Here is a 27,749-nt window from a genome sequence, read left to right on the forward strand (position 1 = left end):
CCTAGCTTCATGTGTTGCTAGGTACGCTACCTCCGGGGACAACACTCTCCCCTACGACACAGACATCCTGCGACCTCATGTGACAGTATCGTGGTGCCACTCAACAAGAGAATATGGCACGAGTCTCTGTGAATGGTCTGTGTGATGTTGAGGCACTCCTCTGGCCAGTAAGATTCGCAGATCTGTCCCCGACAGAACACGTGTAAGACCAGCTCCAACGTCAACTCCGTCGCAGTGCCAGTATCGAGGATATATACATCTGCAGCTATATCTACGTGGATACTCTGCAAATCACGCTTAAGTGCTTGGCAGAGGATTCATCGAACCTCGAACATTGGCTGCATACTGTGCAAGCCACCAAACGGTGTGTGGCCGAGATACTTCTGGTACCACCAACTGATCTCCTCATCCCTGCTCCACCTGCGAATGGCACTTGGGAAGAATAACTGTAGATAAGCCTCTGTATTAGCTCTAATTTCTCGAGTTTTCTCGTCGTGGTCATTTCGTGAGATGTTCGTGGGAGGAAGTAATATGTTTTCCGGCTCTTCCCGGAAAGTATTCACTCGAAATTTCAATAGTAAACCTCTCTGCGATGCACAACGCCTCTCTTGTAAACTCTGCCAATGGACTTTGTTGAGCATCTCTGTAACACTTTCGCGCCGACTAAGTGAGATCGTGGTGAAACGTGCAGGTCTTCAGTGGATCTTCTCTATCTCTTTTATCAGTCCTACTCGGTAAGTGTCCGAGATTGATAAACAGTACTCAATAATCGGTCGAACAATCACCTTGTAAGCTATTTCCTTCATGGATGAGTTACGTTTCCTTAAGATGCTTCCTATGAATCAGTGGCATCTGCTTTTCCTACTATTTGTTTTATGTGGTCATTCCACTTTAGATCTTTCTGGATAGTTACTCCTAGATATTTTTCGATTGATACTGTTTCAGTATCATCAGTAGTGTAGCTGTACAGTGGTGGATTTCTTTTCCTATGTATGCGCATTATGTTACATTTACTGTATTTACGTTCAGGGTCAACCTCTGCAAATCGTTACTGGACTCTGGAGATACCACGTTCATATAGTTAACCACATCATCTGCGAATAGTCTTAAAGAGCTTCCGACGCTTTCTACTAGACCATTTATACAGGGTGTTACAAAAAGGTACGGCCAAACTTTCAGGAAACATTCCTCACACACAAAGAAAGAAAATATGTTATATGGACATGTTAGAGCTCATTTTATTACTTCTCTTCAAATCACATTAATCATGGAATGGAAACACACAGCAACAGAACGTACCAGCGTGACTTCGAACACTTTGTTACAGGAAATGTTCAAAATGTCCTCCGTTAGCGAGGATACATGCATCCACCCTCCGTCGCATGGGATCCCTGATGCGCTGATGCAGCCCTGGAGAATGGCGTATTGTATCACAGCCGTCCACAATACGAGCACGAAGAGTCTCTACATTTGGTACCGGGGTTGCGTGGACAAGAGCTTTCAAATGACCCCATAAATGAAAGTCAAGAGAGTTGAGGTCAGGAGAGCGTGGAGGCCATGGAATTGGTCCGCCTCTACCAATCCATCGGTCACCGAATCTGTTGTTGAGAAGCGTACGAACACTTCGACTGAAATGTGCAGGAGCTCCATCGTGCATTAACAACATGTTGTGTCGTACTTGTAAAGGCACATGTTCTAGCAGCACAGGTAGAGTATCCCGTATGAAATCATGATAACGTGCTCCACTGAGCGTAGGTGCAAGAACATGGGGCCCAATCAAGACATCATCAACAATGGCTGCCCAAACGTTCACAGAAAATCTGTGTTGATGACGTGATTGCACAATTGCGTGCGGATTCTCATCAGCCCACACATGTTGATTGTGAAAATTTACAGTTTGATCACGTTGGAATGAAGCCTCATCCGTAAAGAGAACATTTGCACTGAAACGAGGATTGACACATTGTTGGATGAACCATTCGCAGAAGTGTACCCGTGGAGGCCAATCACCTGCTGATAGTGCCTGCACACGCTGTACATGGTACGGAAACAACTGGTTCTCCCGTAGCACTCTCCATACAGTGACGTGGTCAACGTTACCTTGTACAGCAGCAACTTCTCTGACGCTGACATCAGGGTTATCGTCAACTGCACGAAGAATTGCCTCGTCCATTGCAGGTGTCCTCGGCGTTCTATGTCTTCTCCAGTCGCGAGTCATAGACTGGAATGTTCCGTGCTCCCTAAGACGCCGATCAATTGCTTCGAACGTCTCCCTGGCGGGACACCTTCGTTCTGGAAATCTGTCTCGATACAAACGTACCGCGCCACGGCTATTGCCCCGTGCTAATCCATACATCAAATGGGCATCTGCCAACTCCGCATTTGCAAACATTGCACTGACTGCAAAACCACGTTCGTGATGAACACTAACCTGTTGATGCTACGTACTGATGTGCTTGATGCTAGTACTGTAGAGCAATGAGTCGCATGTCAGCACAAGCACCGAAGTCAACATTACCTTCCTTCAATTGGGCCAACTGGCGGTGAATCGAGGAAGTATAGTACATACTGACGAAACTAAAATGAGATCTAACATGGAAATTAAGCGTTTCCGGACACATGTCCACATAACATATTTTCTTTATTTGTGTGTGAGGAATGTTTCCTGAAAGTTTGACCGTACCTTTTTGTAACACCCTGTATACACTGTAAATAGTAACGGTCCTATGACACTTCCTTGGGGTATTCTGGAAATTACCTTTAAATCCGTCTATTTTCTTCCGTTAAAAGTGACGTGTTGAGCTCTATCTGCAAGGTAATCTTGAATCCAGTAGGAAATCTGGACCAATACTTGGTAAGCTCTTTTTTTTCTCACTAAATGGCAGTGCGGAACGATGTGAGATGACTTCCTGAAGTCAAGGAACACGACGTCAACCTGAGCGCCGTTGTCTCCAGCGTTGCGGAACTCATGATGAATCAGAGCGAGCTGAGTTTCGCAACATCTCTGTTTGCGGAATCCATGTTGGTTTTTATGACGGAGACTTCCTTTCTCCAGACACGCACTGGTTACAACAGTTGTGGGCCGGCTTGCCTCAAGAGAAGCATGCATCCAGGCCCGAAGGGGTGCAACGTCATTTTGATAAGTAGCTTCATCGGGGCGACTCCCCCCGTCGGAGGTTCGAGTCCTCCCTCGGGCATGGGTGTGTGTGTGTGTTGTCCTTAGCGTAAGTTAGTTGAAGCTGGGTTAAGTAGTGTGTGGGCTTACGGAGCGATGACCTCAGCAGTTTGGTCCCTTAAGAATTCACACACATTTGAACATTTTTTTGAATAGCTTCATTCTGCCAATTTCCTTCTCAATTTGACATAATTTTTTCAACACTGAAATGACACCACATACTCACTGAACATGAAGTTTCATTTCATTTCCTCTTCTCCTTCTGGGTGTTCCACTTTTACCGTCAGGCAGTAAGCTATTTGGGTGTATGTATCGTATGATGTCCGAAGTAGTGAGAATATAAAATGTAGATGGGTAATTACAAGAAAAGCGTTTCTGAAAAAGAGAAATTTGTTAACATCGAGTACAGATCTAAGTTTCAGGAAGTCTTTTCCGAAAGTATTTCTATAGAGCATATAGCCCTGTATCAAAGCGAGACATGGACGATAAACGCTTTAGACAAGAAGAGAATAGAAGCTTTTGAAATGTGGTGCCACAGAAGAGTGCTGAAGATTAGGCGGGTAGATCACGTAACTAGTGAGGAGATACTGAACATAACTGAGGAGAAAAGAAATTTGTACCACCACCTGACTAGAAGAAGGGATCAGTTGGTAGGATACATTCTGAGACATCAAGGGATCACCAACTTAGAACCGGAGAGAAGTGGAGAAGTGTGAGCGTTGAGCGTGTGTTTCAGGGAGGAGGGAAGTGGGGGGGGGGGGGGGGGAGGGGGGAATCGTAGAGGAAGACCAAGAAATAAATACTGTCAGCAGATTCAGAGGGATGTAGGTTGCAGTAGTTACTTGGAGATGAAGAGCCTTGCAAAGGATAGAGTGGCATGGAGAGCTTCATCAAACCAGTCTTCGAATTGAAGACCACAACTATGTAGTTTTCCAAGTACAGTTTTAAATAAAACATAAGCATTAGCACAGCTAATTCACATACACACATCAAAAAAAAATTTGTACCACCTAGGTTCCGAGAGTTTCGGAACCTGTACAGAAAATTGGAATAGAGATCAACATAAACATCATTTCCTCCCTTTTTATTGCTCATGAAAACCATACATTGCATGTTGTACCATCATACAGCGAGACCTGCAGAGGTGGTTGTCCAGACTGCTGTACACACCGATGCCTCTAATACCCAGTAGCACGTCCTCTTACATTGATGTATGCCTGTATTCGTCGTGACATACTATCTACAAGTTCATCATGGCACTGTTGGTCCAGATTGTCCCACTCTACAACGGCGATTCAACGTACATCCCTCAGAGTGGTTGGTGGGTCACGTCGTCCATAAGCAGCCCTTTTCGGTCGATCCCAGGCATGTTCTATAGAGTGCATGTCTGGAGAACATGCTGGCCGCTCTAGTCGACCGATGTCGTTATCCTGAAGCAAGTCATTCACAAGATGTGCACGATGGGGGCGCGAATTGTCGTCCATGCAGACGAATGCCTCGCCAGTATACTGCCGATATGGATGCACTATCGGTCGGAGGACGGCTTTCACGTATCGTACAGCCGTTACGGCGCCTTCCATGACCAGCAGCGGTGTACGTCGGCCCCACATAATGCCACCCCAGAACAGCAGGGAACCTTCACCTTGCCACACTCGCTGGGGAGTGTGTCTAAGGCGTTCAGCCCGACCAGGTTGCCTCCAAACAAGTCTCCGACGATTGTCTGGTTGAAGGCATAAGCGACACTAATCGGTGAAGAGAACGTGATGCCAATCCTGAGTTGTCCATTCGGCATGTTGTTGGACCCATCTGTACCGCTCTGCATGGTGTCGTGGTTGCAAAGATGGACCTCGCCATGGACGTCGGAAGCGAAGTTGCGCATCATGCAGCCTATTGCGCACTGCTTAACACGACGTCCTGTGGCTGCCCGAAAAGCATTATTCAACATGGTGGCGTTGCTGTCAGGGTTCCTCCGAGCCATAATCCGTAGCGGTCATCAACTGCAGTAGTAGCCCTTGCGTGGCTTCAGCGAGGCATGTCATAGACAGTTCCTGTCTCTCTGTATCTCCTCCATGTCTGAACAATATCCCTTTGGTTCATCCGTAGATGCCTGGACACTTCCCTTGGTGAGAGCCCTTCCTGGCACAATATTGACCGTCTAGGCATGGTTGAACTACAGACAACACGAGCCATTTACATTCTTCCTGGTGGAATAACTAGAAATAATCGGCTGTCGGACCCCCTCCGTCTAATTGCGCTGCTCATGCGTGGTTGTTTACGTCTCTGGGCAGGTTTAGTGACATCTCTGAAAAGTCAAAGTGACTTTGTCTGGGATACAACATCCACAGTCAACGTCTATCTTTAGGAGCTCTGGGAACCGGGGTGATGCAAAACTTTTTTTGATGTGTGCAGAAACACTGAATTTTTAGTATAATCAATTGCGTCGTTCGTTGCCATTACGAAATCGTTGAGAATTCCCCGTTATGTCCTGCTGGGATGTTCTGCAACAATGTGGCGAACGGTTTGCCTGGCTGCTCCACAGTTGCATTTTGAAGATGAAGCCTTACTCCATCTATAAATAGAGTCCGCGCTTGTGCCGTTATTGGTGCGTGATCGCTCGAAGTCAGATTTCTTTCTCATGCAGGGCCAATTGTGGCAATGTGGAAGGCAAGCCCCTGTCAAAGTTCGTTCCCATGAGCCGGTTAAGTTGAACTGAGACATGTGCAATTCCATGGCTGTCTGCATGGGTGGTTTTCTTGATCGAAGCCGGTTTCTTTCTAGGATAACAGCGGATCTATGAATAGGGAATTGCGTGTTGCCTTGTATGCGCTTAATTCATAAAGAAGAGCTGCATTCGTCGAAGGCCAGGCTCGGAATTTGGTTCAGTACGGGCTTCCATTCGATAGAGGTTGATCTTAGTGTACAACTGGATGATTCTCATGTATTGTTCAACTGTTCATCGAGCATTTGGTGTGTGCGCTATTGGATCATACAGGAGCACCCTGTTCGGCTGTAGTGTAGACTAGTCCAAGTGATGAAGTGCGCAGAGTTTCAACTGTGTAGCCCCTGATTGTTCCGCGCTGCTTATGCAGGATGTCCGTATTGCGATGTTTTCCAGATGCTTCTCGCAGTACAGTATCGATATAACCTACAGATATTCTCGGTGCTGATTGTGGTGCAGTTGTCAGCTACCAAAATGGTTCTGTAGCTGTCTATTCACCAACCTGTTGCCCAAATGAAAGAATGCCGTTTCTGTGTTGGTGGGGTTTGGTTTCGGTCTTCATCTCCGAAAATATATTCCCATTATCGCCAGATCAGATGTTGAGATGGCTTACGTTTCTTCAAAATTTCGGTGTCCCACTGCCAGCATCGAGTCATCTGAGTATTCAAACTTATGATATCTATTTTCAGGCATATGTAAGATGTAGAGATTGAACAACAGTGGGCTGAGGATAGATCCCTGAGGTAGTCCCCCGTTTAGCGGCTTGGAAGGGCTCATCCTGTTGCCCAATATGACCCTGAATGACCTGCTGACAAGTATGCTATTAAGTTTTAATGTTTTTCTGCAAGGGATTATTTGAATAAGTTTGTAGAGGAGACTGTGGTCTCGTGACTATATCGTAAGCTGTTTAGAGATCTGTCTATAAATGCAGTTAGCGTTCTCAAATTCTTATGATAACCTGCTTCTGTACGGGTCGTGAGTGAGTATTACAGCTGAGATTCTCTTGTAAATGACTCTTTTTAGAAGCTTGTGTATTTAACTAACAAGGGCTATTGGAAGATAGCCTTTTGACTCATGCCTTGATTTTCCTGACTTACGGATAGCGATGACGTTGCACTTTTTCATTCCACTCGAGATTCTCACTGTCATCATGAGATCGGTCAACAACACCGCTAGTCATTTATTGGTGTATTTACCACGATTCAGAAGGAATTCAGTGTGAATTCCGACAGGCCTTGGCGCACTTCCCAGTTTAGCGTCTGCGAGTGCCATTGTCATTGCCTTGACACTAGATCTGCGCAGTACCAAAACCACAGTTCGGTAGTTTTACTACACTACATAAATGTCGCAGTAAATGGTAGGATTACCGGTATTGTTGGCAGAGAAAATGGTAGACGATCACTCCGCTTTGTTGTTTGTTTGTTTGGTTGTTTTGCACATGATGAGAACCGCAAATCATTTTGCGTTAGTTGTGGCATTTTTGCAGAATGTAAATTGCATTTTATAAGCAATAAAAATTAGTTGATCACGTATTTTCTGCGCTTTTATTTAATAAAGCAATTACTTTTGATGAAAGTACAGTTTAAATGCACAAACATAGAAGACATATGTATAATTATTGTTGTTATTTTGTACTCAATAGATCTTTCTTCATCATGACAAAAGCAAGAGTTTTTGTTGTTATTGATAAATGCGAAAGTTATTTATGAATAACAGAAACATGGTTTATGTTAATTCGAAGAAGTGCTGAAGCTATTTTTGATGTATTTTTGTTTTGCATTTTTTTTTTCTTTATTTTACCTTTTGGTTGATGAAATTGCTTTTTCTAGTACTATATTATAAGTCTGAATTGTTTACTGTAATTTTACTACAACAGTCGCCTGTTTCATATTACAAATCAACAATTTTTGAGAAAAACCTGAATTAAATACTGACAATTTCAGTTTTGCTATAAATATTGATTATTCTTGATTAAGAGAAAGGGGGAGAGCTATGTAAAGATATATCCTCACTTAGTTTCTAGACGATTCACCGCTTCCGGTTTATAGGGAAACCTAGTAAGACTGATTGCTTACGTAAATAAAGCGATCGTTATGGGGTAACGCCCGATAGGTACGCAACACTCCCTACACACATGTAATGTGGGTATGACCTTAACTGACCAAAGCTACCAGGAAAACTGCCGTAGTCTCCACTTACTTATGGTAGTCTACAGTATCCTAAGGTAGTTTTACAACTCTACTTCACACTAAATGGCGGGGAGAATATAGGCTGCCCGAGGTTAGACGTCTTCAAAGCTTAGAGTTCATCTTTGATCCGGGTGATGTGTATTGTACTAAATGATGGGGATAAAGTGGCTGAGTGGCTGCCCTGGACAGAGGAGGGTGTGTGACTGTGACTGTGCTTTGTTGCAGGGGGCTGCCAGGGGTGCGCTGAGGCGGCGGCGAGCGAGGCGTCGTCGCCGCGGCGGCCGTCGGTGACGCTCATGAAGTGGGCGGTGGGCGGCGGCGGCGGCGGCACCAGGCGCAAGGCGTCCGCGCGCCCTGGCTCAGACCCCGACACGCCCACGCCCACGCCGACGCCCACCGCCAGTCGACAGGTGAGCCAGCCCGCAGCAAATGTGGACACGCTGTTACATGGCGCTAATTACGCCAGTGCAACAGATATTTCGTAGTACGTACCTAATATCTGGAAGAATCCTTTCCAGACTTCCCGTGTAGCAGGTCGACATCCATAAAGTCAACAAGAGAACTAAAGTTGCTTTGAGGGGTAAAGTAAATCACGCCATCTCAATGGAATTGTATTTGTAGATGCAGAAATTTGATCACGAAGCGATCTCATCTCTCTCATAACATTGCAATACTACCGATTGTATGTGCTGACGATGTGATTGCCTAGGATGGACATCAAACCAATTTTCGACATTATTTGTCAACCCTGTGGATAATTAGATTGCTAGAATGTTCCACCATTTTCGGGATATATGCTATAATCGGTAAGCCACCTTACGATGTGTGGCAGAGGGTGCACCTGCCGTCACTAACGTTTCCAAATTTCCCTGACCCATTCGCGAATCGTTTTCGGAAACAACAGCCGACGGTAACCCTCCGTATGACTAGTAATTCCCAAGGTTTTTCTGTCATAGTCATTTCTCAATATAGGTTTGAGAGAAAGTAATATAGGGGGCAGCCAAACGAAAAAGAGACAAATGAAAAATAGTAAGTAAACTGTTTATTATATCAAAATTAATCACCTAACTGTTAATACATTTACCTCTTTGTGAGACAAGACAGTCAATGCCTTCGTGGTAAAATGTTTGCGGTTCGCTACTGAACCATGACTATGCCCAGGCGTACACATCTTCGCCCGAAGCAAATCGATGGCCGCGAATGTCATTCTTCAGAGCTCCAGAAACATGTAAATCGCATGGGGAGAGATCGAGACTGTGTGTAGGATGTGTGGGGGCTTAAAAGCGAAACTTCTGTAGTATGATCGAAACAGCCTTGGCAACATGAGGACCCGCCCATGGACGAAGAGGTACGGTAGGATAAATGTATTAACAGTTTTGGCGACTCCTTTTGAAATAATAAACAGTTTACTTAATTTTTTCATCTGTCTACTTTAAATTAGACTGTCCCTTATATGACTCTTCTTGAAATGTACGCCCTCCAAATTTTACGGCGTCTGCCATTCGAGTTTGATGAGCATGTTGGTAGTGTTCTCGAGCACACTTTTCGAACCCTTGATGATACGGGCGCCTTTTCTTCGAACTTCTATATCTCCTCTACTTATTATACCTGGCTGATGAGCAATATTCAAGTACTGGTCGGAAGAGTGTCTTGTAAACTATTCCTTTCGGTTATGAGTTCCACCTTAGATCGCTTCTGAAGTCAACTCCTATCTATTTTACAGTTGTCATGTTTTCTACTAACTGATCACCAATAATGAAGTGGAACACAAATGGCCGCTTACGCTTATTTATGCATAGTACGTTGCGTCTGTTTACGTTGAGGGTGAACTCCCAGTTCCTGCTCCGAGCATCGGTCCTCTACAGGTCTTCCTCCGTTTCGTTATGGTTTCCTAGCAGCGCAACTTTCCTCAGTACTACGACATCGTCCATAGTCGGTCCTGCGGCGCTTCCAAAGTTATTTAACAGATAATTTATACCTATTGTGATTATTGATCTCCCTTATAACACTTTCTTTTCTCTCCCCAAATTACTTTTGCTTCTGACGATTTCGCCCTTCTGCAAAGGCGTCTTGCATTCCATCTGGTATGAAGTATTCATTACAGTGAAAAAATTGTTCAGAAGGAGTACCAGGAAACACTACAAACAAGTGGGGAATCGCCACAAATACAGTGCCTTGTTCACGACACACTCCATGGCCTCACGTTCTCTGTACAGAACTCACATCTGGCCATCGTCTCCAAACAATTGGCACCGCAGACAGAGTGCCCCGTCTCTAATGACAGCGATGACGATGGGACGTTAAACATTAATCTTCCTTCCGTCGCAGGCCTCCAAACCGAGCTTCCTGTTTCCTATGCTGTTTCTTCTAATGAACGACTTGACGAGATCAGGGAACTCCCCTCTTGTTCTATGACGTTTTTAAAATCACTCTCGTGTCATGTTATCGGATGTCATATATTACCGTGCCCCAAGGAGCGTAATGAAGGCCGCATTGTTCTGTCAAATAATAATTCCCTCATTAATTCCGCCGTGGTGCTATTCGTTGTGAAAGTTGACATCTCCCGCAATTCTTGTTTGTCTTCACTGACCACAATGATCAAATAACCGTGATTAGCTATTTTCTTGTCAATAATTGACAGTACAGTACTGGCAGTATAGACGCAATATAGATGGAAGGGCACTGAATATCTGTTTGACATTGGATAACAATGTTCTCCCCACCTGGTACCCACTACAAATCATTCCACAACTTTGTGTGTTAACTATGGAAATGAACATACGACCTGTGTATAAGCATTCATCTACATCTGCATTTACAGTCTGAGGATGGAAGTGCATGACAGAGGGTGCTTCCGATTCTACCAAATGTTGGGGTATATTCCCTTTCCATTCGTCTGTAAAGTTCAGGACGACTGACTACTTGAATGCCTCATATGTCCACTGTTGTCTTGCGGCTCCTACGGGAGTGATAGGAAGTTATAGCTCTTCCTAGTATTCTCATTTATAATGATTCTTAAAAGTTTGTAAGTAGGCTTTCGCGGTATAATTTACGTCTGCCTTCAAGCATCAGCCATATCACAACGTTCAGCATTTTCGTGACGCTTTCCCGTGACTCATAGAAACTTGTCACAATTTGTGCTGCCCTTCTTTGTATACTATCAATATCCCCAGTTAGTCTGCCTTGTGTGGGCACCACACATATGAGCAAAATTCAAGGACGGGCCTCACACGTGTTTTTAAACTATTTTCCTAGTAGTCTGACTAACTACATTCAGCAAAATACTCACTTGAGCTCATTACGAGTTCTATTTGGATACTGTGCTCTGATAACCAACTAGCCTCTAAGAGATTCGCATAACATTTGTGAGTTGTGGGCAGAAACTAATCGTTAGGGTTATGAGGGAAGCCGGCATCAAAAGCTGTTAGTTGAGCTCTTATTCCATAAATAAGATAGTTAACGTAATTTGCTATGCTGCGCGTGTGCTAACAGAGTGCCCATAAATTACGGTACTGAACAGTTATTGCGGCGAGCAGCGCTCGTTCATTAACACGTCGAGCTGTGGCCAGCTACAGTACCAACGACCCCATATTCATTGTGGCATTTTGTGCTTGTAACCTACGAACTATACACGGCGTTTGCCCCAGTACACATTCAACAAAGCGCTCGATAGGCTCCGAGAAAAGAAATGCATGGTTTATGTAAATTTTTTGCAACAGTGTAATGCTTTGGAAACATGGATCATCACTAAACAGAAGTCGCTGTAAGACAAATGTCACTCGTCAAACGAAAAGTTACTTGAACAACTGGACATCTCACTTTCGACGTTATATTCTTTTCAAATTTATCTACATAAATCTCATGTAAGACTTTCACAAACGTTTTATATCTTATACTTAACTTCTCTGCGGTCAAAGATACCTAATGTGAAAACAAATTATCTTATCTATATAGCTGCAATAGAATTTATAAGGTAAATAACATGAACGGCTACAATCGGATGAAAGTTTCTGAGACTGGGAGTTCATCACCGGCAGCCAGTGGCTCTGGTAAAAATTAAGTCCAATGCGATCACACTAAACGAAGAAGTGGCGGTCTGCAGAGGGGCAAAGCTACCAGACAGAAAACGGAGGCTTGTTGCAGCTGATCACTTTAGGTAGAATTTGTGTATTTGGCAGATACACTCCTGGAAATGGAAAAAAGAACACATTGACACCGGTGTGTCAGACCCACCATACTTGCTCCGGACACTGCGAGAGGGCTGTACAAGCAATGATCACACGCACGGCACAGCGGACACACCAGGAACCGCGGTGTTGGCCGTCGAATGGTGCTAGCTGCGCAGCATTTGTGCACCGCCGCCGTCAGTGTCAGCCAGTTTGCCGTGGCATACGGAGCTCCATCGCAGTCTTTAACACTGGTAGCATGCCGCGACAGCGTGGACGTGAACCGTATGTGCAGTTGACGGACTTTGAGCGAGGGCGTATAGTGGGCATGCGGGAGGCCGGGTGGACGTACCGCCGAATTGCTCAACACGTGGGGCGTGAGGTCTCCACAGTACATCGATGTTGTCGCCAGTGGTCGGCGGAAGGTGCACGTGCCCGTCGACCTGGGACCGGACCGCAGCGACGCACGGGTGCACGCTAAGACCGTAGGATCCTACGCAGTGCCGTAGGGGACCGCACCGCCACTTCCCAGCAAATTAGGGACACTGTTGCTCCTGGGGTATCGGCGAGGACCATTCGCAACCGTCTCCATGAAGCTGGGCTACGGTCCCGCACACCGTTAGGCCGTCTTCCGCTCACGCCCCAACATCTTGCAGCCCGTCTCCAGTGGTGTCGCGACAGGCGTGAATGGAGGGACCAATGGAGACGTGTCGTCTTCAGCGATGAGAGTCGCTTCTACCTTGGTGCCAATGGTGGTCGTATGCGTGTTTGGCGCCGTGCAGGTGAGCGCCACAATCAGGACTGCATACGACCGAGGCACACAGGGCCAACACCCGGCATCATGGTGTGGGGAGCGATCTCCTTCACTGGCCGTACACCACTGGTGATCGTACACGGTACATCCAAACTGTCATCGAACCCATCGTTCTACCATTCCTAGACCGGCAAGGGAACTTGCTGTTCCAACAGGACAATGCACGTCCGCATGTATCCCGTGCCACCCAACGTGCTCTAGAAGATGTAAGTCAACTACCCTGGCCAGCAAGATCTCCGGATCTGTCCCCCATTGAGCATGTTTGGGACTGGATGAAGCGTCGTCTCACGCGGTCTGCACGTCCAGCACGAACGCTGGTCCAACTGAGGCGCCAGGTGGAAATGGCATGGCAAGCCGTTCCACAGGACTACATCCAGCATCTCTACGATCGTCTCCATGGGAGAATAGCAGCCTGCATTGCTGCGAAAGGTGGATATACACTGTACTAGTGCCGACATTGTGCATGCTCTGTTGCCTGTGTCTATGTGCCTGTGGTTCTGTCAGTTTGATCATGTGATGTATCTGACCCCAGAAATGTGTCAATGAAATTTTCCCTTCCTGGGACAATGAATTCACGGTGTTCTTATTTCAATTTCCAGGAGTGTATATTCGATAGGACCCGTCAAAAATGGCGATAGACGACGCCTATATGCCAACAGCAGACTTAATCAGATTAGAAAAAAACACGCATGATAAGTTGAACCATACTTCTCCAGAATGAGAGTGAAGTGTCATAACGACTGCTCTATACAGGATGATTTTTTCCACCGTGTACAAACTCTAGGGATTGATCGATGAGACTATACGGAACAAAAAAGGTCTGATGAACTTATGTCCTGAAATGCGTGGTTACCATGTTAGAGACCATTTATTTAGTCATATATTGTTACAGAAACTGAGGTCTAATTCGTGCTTACCATGCAACCACAGTTACAGTACGCATGGCTTCCTCCTAAAGGGTGGTTCTGTTCCTCGTACGTCATTCCCTAGCGCTCTCCCCTGCCATAGGAATTGGTAATGTTGTGTCCGATTCTCTTCTCTTGTTGACTCACTTTGTAGTGGTATGGCGTTGTACACGATGGTTCCGCATTCGAATCGAGAGCTTGCCGACATGGTGTTTACTTACGAAAAGACAAATAGCAACGGGCGGTGGGCAGCAAGGTTGTATCAGGAGACAATAGCCACAGCATTCAATGTTTGCAACAGTGTTTCGCCGTTTGTCTGAGACAGGGTCGTTTCAGGAAGTGGGAAATCATGAAAGACGTATCAGAAATGTTCGGACACCCGACTTGGAGGAAAATGTGATTAACACTGTGGAAGGCGACCGCCGTGTCAGTACCAGGCAGTTGGCCCGCCAGTACAGTGTAAGACAGACGACCGTGTGGAACATTCTGCATGACAATATTGTTACTACCCTTATCACTTACTTGCAGGGTGTGCAGGGCTTACTAGCGACAGACTTTCCACATCGAGACCAGTTTTGTCACTGGTTTCTTCACCAGTCACCCACGATTACAGGATTTGTATCATCCATCCCCATTCAGATATGAGGCCACCATTGCGCAGAGTGGTATCTTCAGCTTTCAAACCTGTCATCTGTGGTATAGTATGCAGAACGCTCATGGTATGGTGACAGCGAATCATCAGCATCAGTGAAGCCGGAATGTATGGAACGGGATGATTGGCGACCATATTTTGGGGTCAGTCTGCCTTCCACGTCACCTAACAGGCCGCAACTATCGGTGTTTCTTGCGGGTGACTTTGCCTCCCCTGCTGGAAGAAGTGCCATTGATGATTCGAAGGGTTATGTGGCTGCTACATGATGGTGCTCCAGCCCACTTTGCAGCTAACGTCCGGATTATCATCTAAATCGTGTCTTCCCTGGTCGATGTATCAGACGAGAGGGTCCAGTTGCACAGCCTGCTCGTTCACCGGATCTTCACCCGTGCGATTTCTGGTTATAGGGCCATCTCAAAAGTATCGTGTATCCAGAGCCCATTCCAGATGTGGAGACACTGAAGCAGCGTATTTATGCTCCCTTAGACACAGTTCGGAAGAAGCCTGACCGATGTGAACGTGTGAGACAGAACATGCTACGGTACGTACACGCATGCGTTGAGGGACATGGAAACCATTTTCAACACATACTGTAACTGTGGCTGCATTGTACAACGCGTATTAGACCGCAGTCTCTGTAACAATATATACAAAAAGCAGGTGTTGACAGATGTGAAAATTACCGAACTATCAGTTTAATAATAAGTCACAGCTGCAAAATACTAACGCGAATTCTTTACAGACGAATGGAAAAAATGGTAGAAGCCGACCTCGGGGAAGAACAGTTTGGATTCCTTAGAAATGTTGGAACACGTGAAGCAATACTGACCCTACGACTTATCTTAGAAGAAAGATTAAGGAAAGGCAAACCTACGTTTCTAGCATTTGCAGACTTAGAGAAAGCTTTTGACAATGTTGACTGGAATACTCTCTTTCAAATTCTGAAGGTGGCAGGGGTAAAATACAGGGAGCGGAAGGCTATTTACAATTTGTACAGAAACCAGATGGCAGTTATAAGAGTCGATGGGCATGAAAGGGAAGCAGTGGTTGGGAAGGGAGTGAGACAGGGTTGTAGCCTCTCCCCGATGTTATTCAATCTGTATATTGAGCAAGCAGTAAAGGAAACAAAAGAAAAGTTCAGAGTAGGTATTAAAATCCATGGAGAAGAAATAAAAACTTTGAAGTTCGCCGATGACATTGTAATTCTGTCAGAGACAGCAAAGGACTTGGAAGACCAGTTGAACGGAATGGACAGTGTTTTGAAAGGGGGATATAAGATGAACATCAACAAAAGCAAAACGAGGATAATGGAATGAAGTCGAATTAAGTGGGGTGATGCTGAGGGAATTAGATTAGGAAATGAGACACTTAAAGTAGTAAAGGAGTTTTGCTATTTGGGGAGCAAAATAACTGATGATGGTCGAAGTAGAGAGGATATAAAATGTAGACTGGCTATGGCAAGGAAATCGTTTCTGAAGAAGAGAAATTTGTTAACATCGAGTATTGATTTAAGTATCAGGAAGTCGTTTCTGAAAGTATTTGTATGGAGTGTAGCCATATATGGAAGTGAAACATGGACGATAAATAGTTTAGACAAGAAGAGAATAAAAGCTTTTGAAATGTAGTGCTACAGAAGAATGCTGAAGATTAGATGGGTAGATCACATAACTAATGAGGAGGTATTGAATAGAATTGGGGAGGAGTTTGTGGCGCAACTTGACTAGAAGAAGGGATCGGTTGGTAGGACATGTTCTGAGGCATCAAAGGATCGCCTATTTAGTACCGGAGGGCAGCGTGGAGGGTAAAAATCGTAGAGGGAGACCAAGAGATGAATACACTAAGCAGATTCAGAAGGATGTAGGTTGCAGTAGGTACGGGGAGATGAAGAAGCTTGCACAGGATAGAGTAGCGTGGAGAGCTGCATCAAACCAGTCTCAGGAGTGAAGACCACAACAACAACAACAACAAATGGTCTCTAGCATGGAAACCATACATTTCCGGTCATAAGTTCATTAGATCTTTTTTGTTCCGTTCCTCTCAACGATCAGTCCCTAGAGCTTGTACATGGTGGAAAAAATCACCCTGTATACCTCTGTTCAGACGGTGGAAGTGGAAGAATACCCGTCACTGGGTCTTGAGAAAGAGATTACATCAACTCCACTTCCAGAGATCTGGAGAACTCCAACATTGGAAGCGGTTAGGAAAAGAGATCGAAAAGGAATATGAACTTTGTGGAAATTCCAGCGTTTCTGCCAGTCGTGGAACTGGTAGGGAGCCTCAGGTCGTTGCGGTAGCGAGAACCTCATCCAGAGTACGTATAAATCCTAGGGTCGCGTCGTGGAACCTGATGATGGTGCTGGAGACCCTATAGAACTGCTGCAAACGAAGCCAGATTCTGCGACCGCTAGATATACTTCATTTACACCTACATTTAGAAACGTACCCCGCAAGCCGCCGTACGCTGGTGGCAGAGGGTACTCGTATCTTGTTTCACTACTAATCATTTCCTTTTCTGTTCCGCTAGCAAAAAGAAAAAAATGGTTCAAATGGCTCTGAGCACTATGGGACTTAACATCTGTGGTCATCAGTCCCCTAGAACTTAGAACTACTTAAACCTAACTAACCTAAGGACATCACACACATCCATGCCCGAGGCAGGATTCGAACCTGCGACCGTAGCGGTCACGCGGTTGCAGACTAATGCGCCTAGAACCGCACGGCCACACCTGCCGGCTAGCAAAAAGAGAGAGAGAAAAACGACTGTTTGTATCCTCGTACGAGCTCTAATTTCTCAACCTTATCTTCGTACAACCTACACTGAATGTACCCTCGCGGCAGAAAAGTCGCTCTGCAGTCAGCCTCAAATGCCGAGTCTCTAAATTTTCTCAACAGTGTTCATCAAAAGGAATGCCGCCTTCTCTCTAGGGATACCCATTTGAATTCACGAAGTATCTCCGTAATACTTGCGTGTAGTGAACCTACCGGTAACAAATCTTGCAGCCCGCCTCTGAATTGTTCGATGTCTTCCTATGGGTCGTACTGGTGTCCTATATGTGGTCTTCTTTACAGATTAACCGCACTTTCCTAAAATTCTCTGGAGTCGACCATGACCCATCCCCAGAACAATCCTTACATGATCGCTCGATTCAATATCGCTTTGCAGCGTTACGCTCAGGAATTTAAACGACGTTATTGTGTCAACCAGCACATTACTGATGCTGCATATGAACATTTCAGGTGTTTATTTAATACTCATCTGTATTAACTTACGTTTTTCTACATTGAGAGCGAGCTACCATTCATAATACCAAAGAGGCAATCTGTTTAAGTCATCTTGTATGTTCCTACAGTCTCTCAAAGACGACACCTTCCCCTACACACTGGTATCATCAGAAAACAGCCGCAGTTTGCTGCTCACCCTGTCCGCCAGACTATCTATGCGTGTAGAAAATAACAGCGGTCCTATCACACTTCCCTGGGGCACTCCAGACGATACGCTTGTTTCTGATGAACACCCGCCGTCGAAGAAAACTTAGTGCGTTCTATTACTTACGAAGTCTTCGAGTCACTCACATATCTGGGAACTTATTCCGTACGCTCGTAACCTCGTTGATAGCCTGCCGTGGGACACGAGGTCAACTGTTTTTCGGAAATTAAGAAGTATGTAATCTTCCTATTGCCCTTCATCCACAGTTCGTAGGGTATCACGTGACAAAAGGGCAAGCTGAATTCCGTACGAGCGATGCTTTCGTGGAGAGAAGGTTTCCCATCTCAAGAAAATTTATTATATTCGAACTGAGAAATACGTTCAAGAATTCCGCAGGAAACCGATGTTAAGGATAGTGGTCTGTAATATTTGCGAATATGTGCTTTTACCCTTCCTATTTACAGGAGTCACCTGCTCTTTTATCCAGTCGCTTGGTATTTGCGCGACGTAAGGCAGATGTATAATACAGTCCATGTCTGGAGCCTAACCTTACCTATGCTGCGTCCGAGTCATAGGCATTTCATTGCTCATCTATGTAGGCTGTGTACCGTACCTTCTGGAGGACGCAGCAGAAGCTATGCACATTTAAAGAGAACTGTCATTCGTAGCCTAATACGTGTTGTATATCACACGGTTCAGTCACGTCATTGTGACCACCTGCCAAAAGCCTGAATAACCACGTTTTGCAGCGCAGATCGCTGTGAGACGTGCAGAAGTTGAGTCCGTGACGTCTTGGAAGGTACCGACAGGGATGTGGAGCCACTCTGACTCCAGTGCCGCGCTAGGTTGAGGGTTGAAGGTCCACAGCGCGAACAGATCTATATTCCAGAATTTAAAACATGAACAGCTGCTAGCATGAGTTTCTTAGAAGTGGATACCTTGGGGGTTGCGAAGCAACTCAAATCGCTTGATATGGGCAAGTCTTCAGGTCCAGATTGTATACCGATTAGGTTCCTTTCAGATTACGCTGATACAATAGCTCCTTACTTAGCAGTCATATACAACCGCTCGCTCACCGATAGATCTGTACCTGCAGATTGGAAAATTGCGCAGGTCGCACCAGTGTTTAAGAAGGGTAGTAGGAGTAATCCATCGAACTACAGACCTATATCATTGACGTCGGTTTGCAGTAGGGTTTTGGAGTATATACTGTATTCAAACATTATGAATCACCTCGAAGGGAACGATCTATTGATATGTAATCAGCATGGTTTCAGAAAACATCGTTCTTTTGCAACGCAGCTAGCTCTTTATTCGCACGAAGTAATGGCCGCTATCGACAGAGGATCTCAAGTTGATTCCGTATTTCTAGATTTCCGGAAAGCTTTTGACACCGTTCCTCACAAGCGACTTCTAATCAAGCTGCGGGTCTATGGGGTATCGTCTCAGTTGTGCGACTGGATTCGTGATTTCCTGTCAGGAAGGTCGCAGTTCTTAGTAATAGACGGCAAGTCATCGAGTAAAACTGAAGTGATATCAGGTGTTCCCCAGGGAAGCGTTCTGGGACCTCTGCTGTTCCTGATCTATATAAATGACCTGGGTGACAATCTGAGTAGTTCTCTTTAGGTTGTTCGCAGATGATGCTGTAATTTACCATCTGGTAAGGTCATCCGAAGACCAGTATCAGTTGCAAAGCGATTTAGAAAAGATTGCTGTATGGTGTGGCAGATGGCAGTTGACGCTAAATAACGAAAAGTGTGAGGTGATCCACATGAGTTCCAAAAGAAATCCGTTGGAATTCGATTACTCGATAAATAGTACAATTATCAAGGCTGTCAATTCAACTAAGTATCTGGGTGTAAAAATTACGAACAACTTCAGTTGGAAAGACCACATAGACAATATTGTGGGGAAGGCGAGCCAAAGGTTGCGTTTCATTGGCAGGACACTTAGAAGATGCAACAAGTCCACTAAAGAGACAGCTTACACTACACTCGTTCGTCCTCTGTTAGAATATTGCTGCGCGGTGTGGGATCCTTACCAGGTGGGATTGGCGGAGGACATAGAAAGGCTGCAAAAAAGGGCAGCTCGTTTTGTATTATCACGTAATAGGGCAGAGAGTGTGGCAGATATGATAGGCGAGTTGGGATGGAAGTCATTAAAGCAAAGACGTTTTTCGTCGCGGCGAGATCTATTTACGAAATTTCAGTCACCAACTTTCCCTTCCGAATGCGAAAATATTTTGTTGAGCCCAACCTACATAAGTAGGAATGATCATCAAAATAAAATAAGAGAAATCAGAGCTCGAACAGAAAGGTTTAGGTGTTCGTTTTTCCCGCGCGCTGTTCGGGAGTGGAATGGTAGGGAGATAATATGACTGTGGTTCGATGAACCGTCTGCCAAGCACTTAAATGTGAATTGCAGAGTAATCATGTAGGTGTAGATGTAGATGTAGAGACACACATTCTCGATAGGGTTTAGATCCTGGGAGTTTGGTTGTCAGGGTAGTATGGTAATCTCAGCCTGATGCTCTTCGAACAACGCACGTACACTGTGAGCTGAGTGACACGTTGAATTGTCCTGCTGGTAGGTGCCATTGTGCTGAGTAAAAACAAACTGCATGTAGGTGTGGACAAGGTCCCCAGGGGTGAATGCATATTTGTGTTTATCCATTGTGCCTTCCAGATTGACGAGATCACCCAGGGTATGCCATGAAAACATTCTTCAGACCATAATGCCCCATTCCTCCGGCCTGGACCGGTCTGACGATTTAGCTGGGTGTTTTTGCTGTTAAAACTTTCATGCTGTACACGGCAACAGCCATCTGTCCGATGGATCCGAAAACGTGATTCATCAGCAATGGCCACCTATCGCCACTCACTGGACTTCCAGTTGCGGTATTGGTGTGCAAAGTCCAGCCTTCGTCGCCGATGAACGGCAGTCAGCACTGGTGCACTAACTAGTCGCCTGTTGCGGAGGCCCATATGCAGCAACGTTCGCTGAACGGTCTTTGAGGAGTCACTGTTGTTAGCCCTTTGGTTCATCTGGGCGGTCAGCTGCTCGTCAGCTGCACGTCTATTCGCCGTACACATCTGCGCAGCCGCCATTCACCCGTATCACCTATGACCCGTGGTGCGCCACAGTTGGCTCCTCTCCGGTTTTGGAGGGCGCCTTTTTGACATGCTCGGTGTACTTTAACCGCGGCAGGTCGCAAACAGTTTAACTTAGCTGTTTCGGAAATGCCTCCACCCTTGGCCGAAAAGCCAATGACCATGCCCTTTCTTTCGCCAGATACACCCCTCCGTTTCCGCATTACAACTACGACTGCGCCGTTTCCCGTCTCTCCCCGATACGCTGTGTTCACCCTCCACTGCTAGTGCCGCCGTCAACTGGCTGATAGTGGTTATTGCACATCGAAAATAGGCCGTGGCCCCTTAATGTGACTGGAAAGTGTATTTGTGATATACAGGGCGAGTCAAAAGTCCTTCGACACCTGCATAAGTTGGAAAATTAAAGGGAAAATTGAAATTTGATGATGGGAACATAGGTTTGACGTAGGGCCGCAACTTTTGGAGTGAATGTCATTCATGGCCGCCATCTTTAAATCCGCCATTTTGGATTCAAGTCTTTTTTTTTTTTTTAATGGGAAAGGGGGGGGTGTATGACACATCAAATAACACTCTCTTGAGCTCAGGTATTTAGTGGCGTAATTTGTTTTTGTCTATCTTGTACAGTTTAGATGTCAGAGTCGATGTGGCGACTATAGTTGTGTATTGCACGGGATGGACAACACGAAGAACACGTGTTGTAGCAGTCGGTATGAAGGTAATTTCCCAACTTTGAACATTAAAAACCTCTAAACTGTACAAGATAGACGAAAAGAATTTCCACCACTAAATTCCAGAGCTCAGCGAGTGTTATTTGATGTGTAATACATCCCCCTTCGCATTTAAAAAAAATGACTTGAATCTAAAATGGCGGATTTCAAGATGGCGGCCATGAATGAGATTCACTCCAAAAGTTGCGGCCCCACATCAAACCTATGTTCCCATCATCACATTTCAATTTTCCCTTTAATCTTCCATCTTATGAAGGTGTCCAAGGACTTTTGACTCGCCCTGTATTGCAAGTGAAAAAGGCTCAAAAGGAGTTTCATACCAACTGCCTTTCTTGAGTGGATAGTGATTCTTAGAGAAACCTTCCTTTCCTGCATTAATTCCATAATATGTTCGAAAATTCTGCAACACAGACGAAATTGGTATGTAATTTTGTGTCTCCGCTGTTTTATCCTTCTTAGAAGCAGAACTGTCCTGCTCACTTTCTCGTCACACGTAAATTTTCGCTGTGCGATTATTTTCGATTAATCTGAGCGGGGAAAGAAGACAATCATGTAGCGCAATCTGTGCAGGATAAGACAGAAATTCCGACAGCGCCTGAAACATTGTTCGTTTCGAGCTGTGTAAACTACCATTCTAAATCATCATTTTCCAACAACGGCCTGCAGTGCAGCACGTAATTATTGTTGAACTATCACCGTACTGCACACACCCAGAGCGTACAAACTTGGAGATAAATTGCTACTGTCAATAAATACAGGTCAATCACAACCAGTTTACGAGCGAACGTTCCGAAGGGACCTGCATGAAGTGGACATCTGGACACGGATACGTCAATCCTACATCAAACAGGGTAATTCGGAGTAAGACTAAGAATGAATACGAAACCAGGGTTGTGGCTAAGCTACTACGAACTGTATAGTGAACGCACTGTCATAGACAAGATAGGTAAAAAGCCTACACTCGCCATAGCAGTATAGGTTTATATGCCAATTACACATATCAAAAAAAGTTTGCATCACCTCAGTTCCGAGAGTTCCGGAACCTGTACAGAAAATTGGAATAGAGATCAAAATAAACATCATTTCCGCCATTTCTATCGCTCATGGAAACCACACATTGCATGTTGTACCACCATACAGCGAGACCTGCAGAGGTTATGGTCCAGATGGCTGTACACACCGGTACCTCTAATACCCAGTAGCAAGTCCTCTTGCATTGATGCATACCTGTATTCGTCGTGGCATACTATCGACAAGTTCATCAAGGCACCGTTGGTCCAGATTGTCCCACTCCTCAACGGCGATTCGGCGTTGATCCCTCAGAGTGGTTGATGGTTTACGTCGTCCGTAACTGCTCTTTTCAATCTATCCCAGGCATGTTGGATACGGTTCATGTCTGGAGAACATGCTGGCCACTCTAGTCGAGCGATGTCGTTATCCTGAAGGAAGCCATTCATAAGATGTGCACGATGGGGGTGCGAATTGTCGTCCATGAAGACGAATCCCTCGCCAATATGCTGTCGATATGGTTGCACTATCGGTCGGAGGGAAGCATTCACGTATCGTACAGCCGTTAGGCGCCTTCCATGACCACCAGCGCCGTACATCGGCCCCACATAATGCCACCCCGAAACAGCACGGAACCTTCACCTTGCTCCACTCGCTGGGCAGTGTTCAGCCTGACCGGGTTGCCTCCAAACGCGCCTCTGACGATTGTCTGGTTCAAGACATATCCGACACTCATCGTGAAGAGAACGTGATGTCAATCCTGAGCGATCCATTCGGCATATTCTTGGGCCCATCTGTACCGCGCTGCATGATGTAGTGGTTGCAAAGATGGACCTCACCATGGACGTCGGGAGTGAAGTTGCGCATCATGCAGCCTATTGCGCACAGTCTGAGTCGTAACACGACGTCCTGTGGCTGCACGAAAAGCCTTATTGAACATGGTGGCGTTGGTGCCAGGGTTTCTCCGAGCCATAATGCGTAGGTAGCGGTCATCCACTGCAGTAGTAGCCCTTGGGTGGCCTAAGCGAGGCATGTCATCGACAGTTCCTGTCTCTCTGTATCTCCTCCTTGTCCGAACAACATCGCTTTGGTTCACTCCGAGACGCCTGGACACTTCCCTTTTTGAGAGCCCTTCCTGGCACAAAGTAACAATGCAGACGCGATCGAACCGCGGTATTGACTGTCTAGGCATGGTTGAACTACAGACAACACGAGCAGTGTACCTCCTTCCTGGTGGAATGACTGTAACTGATCGGCTGTCGGACCCCCTCTGCCTAATAGGCGCTGCTCATGCATGGTTGTTTACATCTTTGGGAGGATTTAGTGACATCTCTGAACTGTCCAAGGGACTGTGTCTGTGAAACAATATCCACAGTCAACGTCTGTCTTCAGGAGTCCTGGGAACTGGTGTGATGAAAAAGTTTTTTTAATGTGTGTAGCTGCACAGATGATGAAAAGATTGAAAGAATATAATGAAATGAAACTAATTATTCAGGTAGTTAAGGGAGATAAAAATTTGAATGTGACTGCGAAATGGAATTTGATAGAAAGAAAAGGAAGAGAAGAGAAATAGTAGAAGAGCACTGACCGTGAAACAGGAATGAAGGGACCGCCACAATAGAATTTTGCACAGTGCAAAATTTAATCTTCGCTGATACTTGGTTTGAGAATCATGTGAGAATAATTTACACGTTGATGAGACCTTGAAACACTAGAAGGTTACAGATTGCTTATATAATGGTAAGACAGAGATTTCGGAACCAGGTTTTGAACTGCATGCGATTTCCAGGGAGAAAAGCGGTCTCTGACCATAATTTAGTGCTTACGAACTGTAGATTTAAAGCTGACGGAATTGCCAAAATGTAGGAAATTAAGGAGACAGGACGTGGATAAATTGAAAGACTGAGATGTGGAGAACTTCAGAGGGAGCATTAGATAATGATTCACTGAAACACGAGACGAATGGATAGCTTTGAGAAATAAGATAGTGAAGGCAGCAGAGTATCAAACTGGTAAAAAAGACAAGACCTAGTAGAAAGTCTTGGACAACAAAGAAGAGACTTAATGTAACTAACGAAAGAGAAGATATACACTCCTGGAAATTGAAATAAGAACACCGTGAATTCATTGTCCCAGGAAGGGGAAACTTTATTGACACATTCCTGGGGTCAGATACATCACATGATCACACTGACAGAACCACAGGCACATAGACACAGGCAACAGAGCATGCACAATGTCGGCACTAGAACAGTGTATATCCACCTTTCGCAGCCATGCAGGCTGCTATTCTCCCATGGAGACGATCGTAGAGATGCTGGATGTAGTCCTGTGGAACGGCTTGCCATGCCATTTCCACCTGGCGCCTCAGTTGGACCAGCGTTCGTGCTGGACGTGCAGACCGCGTGAGACGACGCTTCATCCAGTCCCAAACATGCTCAATGGGGGACAGATCCGGAGATCTTGCTGGCCAGGGTAGTTGACTTACACCTTCTAGAGCACGTTGGGTGGCACGGGATACATGCGGACGTGCATTGTCCTGTTGGAACAGCAAGTTCCCTTGCCGGTCTAGGAATGGTAGAACGATGGGTTCGATGACGGTTTGGATGTACCGTGCACTATTCAGTGTCCCCTCGACGATCACCAGTGGTGTACGGCCAGTGTAGGAGATCCCTCCCCACACCATGATGCCGGGTGTTGGCCCTGTGTGCCTCGGTCGTATGCAGTCCTGATTGTGGCGCTCACCTGCACGGCGCCAAACACGCATACGACCATCATTGGCACCAAGGCAAAAGCGACTCTCATCGCTGAAGACGACACGTCTCCATTCGGCCCTCCATTCACGCCTGTCGCGACACCACTGGAGGCGGGCTGCACGATGTTGGGGCGTGAGCGGAAGACGGCCTAACGGTGTGCGGGACCGTAGCCCAGCTTCATGGAGACGGTTGCAAATGGTCCTCGCCGATACCCCAGGAGCAACAGTGTCCCTAATTTGCTGGGAAGTGGTGGTGCGGTCCCCTACGGCACTGCGTAGGATCCTACGGTCTTGGCGTGCATCCGTGCGTCGCTGCGGTCCGGTCCCAGGTCGACGGGCACGTGCACCTTCCGCCGACCACTGGCGACAACATCGATGTACTGTGGAGACCTCACGCCCCACGTGTTGAGCAATTCGGCGGTACGTCCACCCGGCCTCCCGCATGCCCACTATACGCCCTCGCTCAAAGTCCGTCAACTGCACATACGGTTCACGTCCACGCTGTCGCGGCATGCTACCAGTGTTAAAGACTGCGATGGAGCTCCGTATGCCACGGCAAACTGGCTGACACTGACGGCGGCGGTGCACAAATGCTGCGCAGCTAGCGCCATTCGACGGCCAACACCGCGGTTCCTGGTGTGTCCGCTGTGCTGTGCGTGTCATCATTGCTTGTACAGCCCTCTCGCAGTGTCCGGAGCAAGTATGGTGGGTCTGACACACCAGTGTCAATGTGTTCTTTTTTCCATTTCCAGGAGTGTATAAAAATGCAGAACATTAAGCATACGAAAGGCAGGACTGACAGGAAGTGCAAAATTTATAACTGGGAATCATAGGGAAGGCGTAATTGAAAAGGGAGTGTTACAGGCCTATACAATATCCTCAACGTTATTTAATCTGTAGACTGAGCAAGTAGTAGACTGAAGGAAATTAATATTCAAGAAGAAGAAATAAAACCTTGAACGTTTCCTAAAGACACTGTAATCTTTCAGAGGCAGCAAAGGACTTACAATATAGGCTGAACGGAATGGATTGTGTCTTAAAAAGAAGTTGTAAAATGGACATCAACCAGATAATGGGAAGTAGTAGAGTTAAATCAGGTGACGCTGAGAGGATTAGATTAGCATACTAGACAATAAAAGTTGTAGATGAGTTTTGCTATTTGGGCAGCAAAATAACTGATGTCGGCCGAGGAATAGTGGATATAAAATGCAGACTGGCTCTACCAAGTAAAGCGTTTCTGAAAAAGAGGAATTTGTTAAGATCTAATATAAATTAAAGTGTCGAGAAGTATTTTTCTGAAGAGATTTGTGCGAAGTATAACCTATACGGAAGGGAAACATGGGCCATAAACATTTCAGACAAGATGAGAATAGAATCCTTTGAAATGTAGTGCTACGTAAGACTGCTGAAGATTAGATAGGTAGATCGAATAACTAATGAAGAGATACTGAATAGAATCGGGGAAAGAAATTTATGTTACAACTTGACTATAAGAAGAAAAAAATGGTTCAAATGGCTCTGAGCACTATGGGACTTAACATCTTAGGTCATCAGTGCCCTAGAACTTAGAACTACTTAAACCTAACTAACCTAAGGACATCACACACATCCATGCCCGAGGCAGGATTCGAACCTGCGACCGTAGCAGCCCCGCGGTTCCGGACTGCAGCGCTAGAACCGCACGGCCACCGCGGCCGGCGACTATAAGAACAGATTGGTTGTCAGGGTACTTCTTGGGACTCAAAAAATCGTCAATTTAGTAATTTCAGGAAGTTTGGCGAGTAAAAATTGTCCGGCCGCGGTGGTCTAGCGGTTCTAGGCGCGCAGTCCGGAACCGCGCGACTGCTACGGTCGCAGGTTCGAATCCTGCCTCGGGCATGGATGTGTGTGATGTCCTTAGGTTAGTTAGGTTTAAGTAGTTCTAAGTTCTAGGGGACTGATGACCTCAGATGTTAAGTCCCATAGTGCTCAGAGCCAGTAAAAATTGTAACGGGAAACCAAGAGATGTTTACAATAAGCAGGTTCAAATGGGCGTAAGGTGCATTAGTTATTGCGACATGACGAAACTTGCACGTGACAGAGTATCGCACAGAGCATCATC

General features: G+C 45.8%; 1 protein-coding gene across 1 annotated transcript in view; it reads left to right on the forward strand.

The window, feature by feature from the left end:
* Nucleotides 1–8,376: 8,376 nt before the first annotated feature.
* The window catches only part of LOC124722129, a 256,902-nt gene continuing 237,529 nt past the window's right edge, over nucleotides 8,377–27,749 (forward strand). The window contains exon 1 of the mRNA XM_047247333.1: nucleotides 8,377–8,493. Coding sequence (XP_047103289.1) covers nucleotides 8,380–8,493 — 114 coding nt within the window. The 5' untranslated portion in view covers nucleotides 8,377–8,379. The remainder of the gene's footprint in view (nucleotides 8,494–27,749) is intronic.

This window comes from Schistocerca piceifrons, chromosome X, assembly GCF_021461385.2.
Source record: "Schistocerca piceifrons isolate TAMUIC-IGC-003096 chromosome X, iqSchPice1.1, whole genome shotgun sequence".
Classification (NCBI taxonomy): domain Eukaryota; kingdom Metazoa; phylum Arthropoda; class Insecta; order Orthoptera; family Acrididae; genus Schistocerca; species Schistocerca piceifrons.